The sequence below is a fragment of the Lissotriton vulgaris genome, chromosome 7 (assembly GCF_964263255.1).
Source record: "Lissotriton vulgaris chromosome 7, aLisVul1.2, whole genome shotgun sequence".
Classification (NCBI taxonomy): Eukaryota; Metazoa; Chordata; class Amphibia; order Caudata; family Salamandridae; genus Lissotriton; species Lissotriton vulgaris.
In genome coordinates, this window is record NC_141695.1 from 1471784366 (window position 1) to 1471792460 (window position 8095).

General features: G+C 46.5%; 1 protein-coding gene across 1 annotated transcript; it reads right to left on the reverse strand.

The window, feature by feature from the left end:
- Positions 1-2815: 2815 nt before the first annotated feature.
- On the reverse strand, positions 2816-6156 carry MAFB (MAF bZIP transcription factor B). The gene has a single exon (XM_086932269.1). It carries the CDS (start codon positions 5858-5860, stop codon positions 4868-4870), a length of 993 nt encoding a protein of 330 aa, XP_086788395.1. The 5' UTR covers positions 5861-6156; the 3' UTR covers positions 2816-4867.
- Positions 6157-8095: the final 1939 nt, after the last annotated feature.

The following is an 8095-nucleotide window of genomic DNA, read 5'->3' on the forward strand; positions in this document are numbered from 1 at the left end:
TAATTCTAATATCTTGAAGCTCCTTACGGCAATGTCTTCGGCAGAGTTTTCACTCGATATTTTAGTGCAATCACTAAGTACAGTTTCAATACAGACACAGATGGGAAAAGGTGAGAAAAAACAAAAAGATTTCATTTTCAAATAGCTGTGATTTTTTGATAGCATGATAAAGTACTTTAATAATAGACTGTGTATCCCTTAATCCACTATATAAAGAACCCAACACATATCTATATAGTAAAAAAAATCCGGCAAAGTGGCGTTTACCAAGTGCAACCAGAGCAAAGTAAAATAGGCAACTCGCAAAGCTTGGAAAGTCAACACTATCCAAGGGAATACTTCCTCACTGGAAAGAGTGGAATGCATGTTTAAGCATTCACTGTGCAGAGTGAGGCATGAGCGATGACCTGTTACATGCATGAGAATGTCAAGCTGCCATGTCCAACAGTCTATTTCCTTAGAGCATTCTTAGTGGGGTGAGAAATGTTGTAATGCAAGTGAGGATGAACTTTTCTGCGATATGATTTATAAACCTGTTTCTCATTTGGCTGGTAGCATGAGTATTGTGATGATTTTATGTTATATTTCTATAATGACAACCAGACGCAGGCAAGGCTTACAAGGTATGTACACATCTCACATAAATAGACCCACGACCTCTGAACCTTTCCCCTGAGAGAGTGTTCAGCAGGAATGAGGAATGCTAAACCCATCCTAGTGTCTCCCTAAGCCCTGGTTGCCTATTTTTGCTGTTCAATTGGTCCCAGTGATTTACTCTTTGCATGCATGACATCACATTAATATGCAGTGGCAGTCCCCACAAACAATATCCCATTCAGACTTTCCCTCAAGTCATAGTATACATTTTCTCTCAAACAAACGCTAAGCGTGTGTGTTTGTGTGTACATCTACAAACAAAACGTGCCAATGTTCCTTCCTCGTTTATTCCTTGCAGAGTCAAAAGTCTTAAAATGTATTCTGTATTTAGTCTGTATTTGTTTGGAGCAGGCACTTGACACTGGTTACTATTTACCCATATCTACGGAAATGACTGTGTGATCTCCAAAATCATGATACTGAATTAGATGTGTCCTTTTATCTAGAATAGCAACCATAATCAAAGGCAGACTGGTTATTCCACGTGATTTGTTTCAAAAACGACCCCAACAATGTTGTTTGGATATCATAAACTACTGTATCTAAAAGGAGTCCAAATTCAAACAGCGTTCCTCTCTCAAGGGGTTTCAGGTTACCACTCATAGGCACCAGTCAGTATTGATTTGTGTTTCTACATATGTCACTGACATTTGAATGCAAATGGCGACGAGGCCATAATACAGTGTAGCTGAAAGGTTATCTGCAAAGCTATTTCTGTTTCTGTGTTTCACCCCCCATCCCAGCTTGGCTTCTCATCTGACACCTATGTTGCGCGTATATGGGTTCCAGTGAATCGTGATGAATTAGAACATTACCATTCCAGACATTTGCTATTAGGCCAATATCTAATGCAGCTGCAATAAGACTGAAACTGTAGTATTCTAAAGAGACATTTGGAAGTTACTGGGTGGAGATTAGTACTGGGGAATTGCACCAGTGGGCGTTCATTACTTAACCAGAGAAGCCAAGGGGGAAAGTACTTGAACCTGAAACTAGTAGTGTTTTATAAAAAAATTACTGAGTTCTTACAAAGCATACAACTGGTCGAATAAAATGTGCTCTGAATGAATGAGCAACAAATACCACGATATCTGGTTCCCAACGTTATGTGTGCTCTAATTCCAACTGCCCTCTGAGACGATCCAGATTAAGGTTTGCTACTATAAATAAAGTTTACGTTTCTGGGTGTTCACAAAGCCAACACAAGACGTGTGCCTACTGGGTCCTTGTGCAAAATACAAAGTTTAAGACTGCCACATCAGGATGCCAAAGATCAAACATAAGTATAGGTGCCATCAGATAATAAAGTGCTGCACAATTGTGGGAAATCTGCAATTAAGATCATGGAACTGGAAATTGAACAATAATTTAGTGTAAAGAACTGCTAGTATGCATAAAGCTTAAAGAAGATACATTCCGTGGCACCATATCACATAAAAGGTTAAATACTGTGATATGAGAAAATACAGTGCAAAAGATTATATTACTAAGATCTTCCCTGCCAGCTCCTATTGAGTTGTATATATTTGAAGAGTCTAACAAACCGCCCACTACCAGTCAAACGACACCCCTGCAGTTGCTCGTCAAGCCACTATTGCAAAATGTAGACAGATTTTGAAAAAGGCCAACTTTCAAAATGTAAGGTATTCAAATGAGCTAAGTGGCACTCTAAGGTATAACTGAGGAGCTTTTAAATTCCCTGTAGGCTAAGATTTGCAAAATGCAAAATACATTTTTGAATGTAACATTTAGAGCCTGCCTGCTCGCTGCATGTTAGTTTCTAGTGCAGAAAACGGACCCTTGCTTGTTAAATATTTGAGCTCTTGAAACCTATTCTGCTTCTGACACAATAGCCTAATGGAACCTTAAGTACGTTGAAATTAATGTTTTCAGAAGTGATTCACTTAAGTTTGGCAGAAGAGAGTACTGGGCCTGTGCTGTACTGGCTGCATGCACGCTCAGACACACTGAAACACACAGCTTTCCCTTTTCTTAACATATGCCAATGCATGGATGTTTTAGCTTACAGATGCTTTAGGTTCCCATTTCTAAATTGCCTACTGCCCCCCCCCCCCATCTTTTGAATGTAACCTGAAATAGGTTTCAAATCAGCTCACTAAAAACAGGCACAAGGGAAGACATTTCTCAGAAATTAGTATCATTTCAATGATTTTAATAAGCAAAATAGGAAACAACTTTAATAACAAAAACAGAAACCAGTCTGAATAAAACTACGATAGACCAAGTTTTAATATTTTCATATCATAAGCAGGATTTGAAATTGATCCCTTCAGAACTTTTACATGAAATAAAAACAATTTCTGCTGCTGCAGGTTTGATTTCAACACAGTTGAATCAGTAAAAAACAAAGATTGTGTCTGATGCATGACTGATTTCCACGATATTTAAAACTGCAAGCACCATGCTGTTCATACAATCTTGTTATCACTGTTTAATTTAAAAACCGATAAAAACTTAAAATGCATCTGGCCAGCAGAGCCAGAATTCTAAAGAAAATTAAAAAAGGTGTTTTCATTTTGGTTTTTGTTAGTGCAAGCAATCCTTTCACTGTCCAGCAGAAAAGGGTATTGAAGCACTCAAACACTCAAGACTGCTGCAACTAAAATAAAATAGAGGGTAAAAATCGGGAGTAAAGGAACAAGTTTTAAAAATATTATATAAATTAACGATTTGAGTTTTCAGTTGAAAACCGTTAGGGAGAAATGTGAATGCTACATTTTCGGTTACATAAAACTTGCAAAAATACAGCCAGTAGCCTTTTTCAAAATGGCAAATGTTTAGTATTCAAATGGTTAGCTCCATCTCAATATGAAATATAAGCTGGGTTGTGGATGTTTGCACAAGTGAATTAACAGGCCATTTACCTTCTATACATTGGCAATTCATAAGCGAGTACCTTGGTTGTAAATATTTAGAATAAGCCATTTACCTAAACTAAAAGCAATGGCATTCTAGAAGGAAACTTGCCAACTTAGGTACACTTTTCAATTGTAAGTGGAAATTGGTAACGTACTTCCCGAGTGTACAGTGTATCCACTTATTGGCATAGCTGCACAATATGACTGATGCACTCAATGTGAGAAATGCAGCAAAAGTAACAGGTTACCATGTAATTAAAAGGTGCAGCCAGTCTTCGGACCATATAATGGCAACATATATATCTTTAGCACGGATCCCCAAGATTTGCCTGTATGCCAATCATGAGCTCCTTTCACCACGCCCTCTAGAAACAAATACCAAAATGAAAACAAAAACTACAACTTAAAAGTGCACACAATATACAAAGTTGTTTTCTGAATGCAATGCAAAATGCCCATAACTTTATTCCATTTCTTTAAGAAAACGTATACCAGCCTGCTGAAATGTTTCTCTACGGTTGGATGTGGCAAATATTTACAAGCTAACAACCATAACAGAAAACAACTGCTCAAGCAGTACAATTTATATTGCGGAGACATCTTACCAAATGAAAAAACAATATGTTCGATGGTCGACAACATGCTAAAGTTTTTAGACGAGAAAAATGGTACAAAATAGAAATTATTACCATACATGTCCAGCATGCAGGATTAATATTTTTAATGCAGGTTTTCGTATTTTTCTATATAATCAAGCAGGCAATAAAACCGATGAGATGGCATGTCCGATCTGTCAGTATCTGACAAGTCTGCATACATAGTCTGGTTTCTCTCTCTCGCGCCCCCTTTCCTTGTGCAGGAGTTGCCGCCGAAAAGTCCCCTCTTTCGAATCCGGGCAGGCAGTGGTGCCGCTACTGTCTCTGACTGTCCCAGCAAAGCGAGTGACCTATAACCCGAGTTTCAGAGTCTTTTCTCAGTCCTGGATTCCCCCCTCTCCCTGTACACATGAGAAGTAGCGCCCGTCCGTCTCGCCCTCCCCCTCCCCATACCCCCTCTACTTTTCACAGCTACATCTAGTAGAAAAGGTACTTTTCCGGTGGAAATCCACAGCCTCAGATGTCATTTGTGAAGGGTCACTTGCCCCGCCCCCACCCGGAGTTCAGACTGGAGGTGGCCGGGTCTTTTGCAGGCGTCCTCGGGGGAGCAGGCAGGTGGGCTGAGGCAGGTCCAGGGCTTTGGGGCTGGCGCGGAGGCGGGCAGCGTCTAAAAGCCGCTCAGAGGCCCCTGCCTGGCGCAGGACGGTCTGCAGCAGGTCCAGCGCCGCGCGAGAGTCACATGAAGTACTCGGGCGAGGAGGGGTTGTCGCTGGTGGAGCCCGCCTCCCTGAAGCCGGTGCCGGCCAGCTTCTCGCACTTGATCTTGTAGGCGTCGCGCTCGCGCGCCAGGCGGGACACCTCCTGCTTGAGCTGCTCCACCTGCTGGATGAGCTGCGTCTTCTCGCTCTCCAGGTGGTGCTTCTGCTGCACGCGCTTGAAGCGGCACGACTGCGCGTAGCCGCGGTTCTTCAGCGTGCGCCGCTTCTGCTTCAGGCGGATCACCTCGTCCTTGGTGAAGCCCCGCAGGTGCCGGTTCAGCTCCCGCACCGACATGGACACCAGCTGGTCGTCCGAGAAGCGGTCCTCCACGTTGCCCGAGGAGGGGTGCGTGTTCTGCAGCTGCTGCGACGAGGTGGACGAGCCCGAGGGCGAGGGCGACGCCTGCTGGTGGTGCTGGTGGTGGTGATGGTGGTGGTGCAGGGGGTGCCCGTTGCCCGAGAGGTCCTCGTGGGTGACCCCCTGGTACTGGTGGTGCGGGTGGTGGTGCTGCGGCGGCTGCTGCTGCTGCGGGTGGTGGTGCTGCGGCTGGTGGTGCGGGTGGTGGTGCGGCCGGAAGGCGTCGAAGCCCTGCAGCTGCTGCTGCTGCTGGCCCACCTGGTGGGGGGCGATGAGCGCCTCCACGGCGTCCTCGGGGGTGAGGTTCAGCGCCTCGGAGTTCATCTGCTGGTAGCTGTTGGCCATCCAGTACAGGTCCTCCAGGTGCGTCTTCTGCTCGGAGGGGCTGAAGCTGGGCGACGAGGGCACGGAGCTGCAGGGCGTGCTGATGGGCGTGGAGGACACCGAGCCCCCCGTGGGCTGCAGCCGGTTGCAGTGCCGCACGGGCCGCTCTCCGGGCCGTCCCAGGGGCTCCTTCTTCACATCGAACTTCATCAGGTCAAAGTCGTTCACGTACTCCATGGCCAGGGGGCTGGTGGGTAAATCGGTGCCGATGGGCAGCTCTCCGGCCATCCCTGTTCAGAGGCGCCGTCCCCCCCGGTCACTCCAGGGTACAGGTGGACGCGCCTCTCAATAGACAGAAAGTTCTGCTCCGGCTGCGGTGTGCGGGACAGGAGGCTGCGAGCCCCGGGTGCAGCACCAGGAAGCGGCTGCGGTGCAAGTCTGTGCTGCCTGCAGCCCCGCGCTGCGGGAGTGAGCGCTCCCCGCACAGCTCGCGCTGGAGGGTCCTGCAGCTATGTATAACTTTCTAAGCAGAGCAGCCCTGGGTCCCTCCCCTCGGTGCAGGCATCCAGGCTGCTCGCGCGTGCTTCTGCGCTCTCCGAGGTGCCCGGCCCCGTTTTATCCCCTTCTGATGTCACAGCGCGAAGGGGCTGGTTTCAGTCGCGCGCACTCCAATGGCAGCGGAGCCGAGCCTTGCATTAGCATAGCACGAGGGCGGAGCGCGATCTGACAGCAGGCAGTCAGCTGACCAGCAGCTGGAGACCAAGACCAGGCAAGTCCTGCAGAGCAGAGTCTCGCGTCCCGACTCGAGAGCACTTCCACTCTCAGGCGGGCCTGGCTGAATCGAAAACACGCCAATGTAGTCCACACAATATACCGCCCCCAAAATCGTGGGATTTCCCAGCCGAGGCCAGGTGCATAGACACTCGTGAAATCCTACACCATCCACCCCAGCAGCACAGTAAAGAGGGAGGGACTCTACTCCGAAAATAACGTGCAGGCGGGAGCCTTAAGTGTGCACATACTCATCAACGTAAGACACTGTCTCCCTGCAAGAATGCATGCTCGATTGCACCCCAGAAGAGAAACATGCCGGAGCTATGGTGTGCAAACTCCCCTGCAGAAGCTCACGCCATGGTGGTTCAGCGTTCATGGAAAAACCCACAATAATGTCATCACCTTTATACAGCAGCACTTCCAACTTAACTTCGACACCCAAAGACATTTCTGCTCAAAGAAGCTTAACAATCACAGACGCAATCCGCCCACCTTTGGCGCGAAGCAAAAGCCCTTCTTATTCAAATGTTCACTACAACCTGCAATGTGTCTTCCACGGACATTCTGACTAATTAATTAATGCCCATTGGTTTCATTCACCGGCTTCCTCAAGTAATCAGAGAAAGTAGTTGTTTCCCTAGACGGGCATATCAATGTGGCAGCAAAAATCAAGACAAACGGTTGAAGAGGGATTTGAAACTCAGTGATTCAGCGCAGAAAGGGACTTCCGGATTTCTCTCGGGCTATCTGCACAGTAAGGAAAGCTGCGAGTAGACGTATTTTTCTTAACCAGTAACAGGATAGTGTTTTCTTTTTTTTGTTAACGTTTTGCAGCGATTGTGCTCTAATACTTTTCTCGTTTTTGCGCTCAAACAGGTCTAAAGTGTGCCCTCAAGTGGCTATTCGAGGTAAAACATGAGGTATAAAAATTAACAGTTTGCGCAAACCCGGTAGAAGAGCCTCGATGTCCAAGAAAAGGACGCCTCAGGGCAGAATCTGTCACCGTGCCCCTGGAAACAGACACCATATTTCTTCTGAATTCAGAAATCTGCAACTATGTCGGTCAACGCACAAGCAACGCTCTCGCCCAGCGCCCCGTCAAGAAGCACGGGAAGTACAGATCGCTGCCTGCCCGAGTAACAACGCCACGGATCTGGGCAAAAAGCTTGGATATCTTACACATGTAGACAGTTCAGAAAAGTAAACACGCAGAGCCGCATAATATTAAAACAGCCAAGGACTCATAAAAACGCAGTGAAGAGAAAGAAACAAAGAGAATACATTTATTAAAAACCCATTAAAAACGTCCTCGGTCTCTTTCTGGATCTCGGGCTGCACTGAAACATCTACATATACAGCGCATTAGAGATGTGCAAAAGAATTCTCCTTACAAAAGGACAAGACGAAGTGATGAAGCAAAACCTCGCGTCTGCAAAGTCCTAAACATGTCTGAGTCACATAAGAATTTTAAAAGCAACTTTACCGGAGCCGGGCTGAAGCTGGCGTGGCGCGGACTTTAGCACCAGTAACAGAACACGCACGCGACAAATGATAACATGTGGCATGCCATGCAAATGACTGGGGTGAAAGGTGCTCTTGAATATTGAACCCGTTCCTGGAGGGCTGCCAGGCGCAGCGCTGCAAATCGGGCATCAAGCGCATCTCCAATGTACAAGCGCTCTGTCAACGGCCACTTTACACCTTTAGGAGATTCTTCACTAAAACCGCCGCCGTGCACTTCTAAACACA

Coding starts and splice junctions, on each gene's coding strand:
- MAFB (XM_086932269.1), bottom strand. CDS start 5,860: ATGGCCGGAGAGCTGCCCATCGGCACCGATTTACCCACCAGCCCCCTG.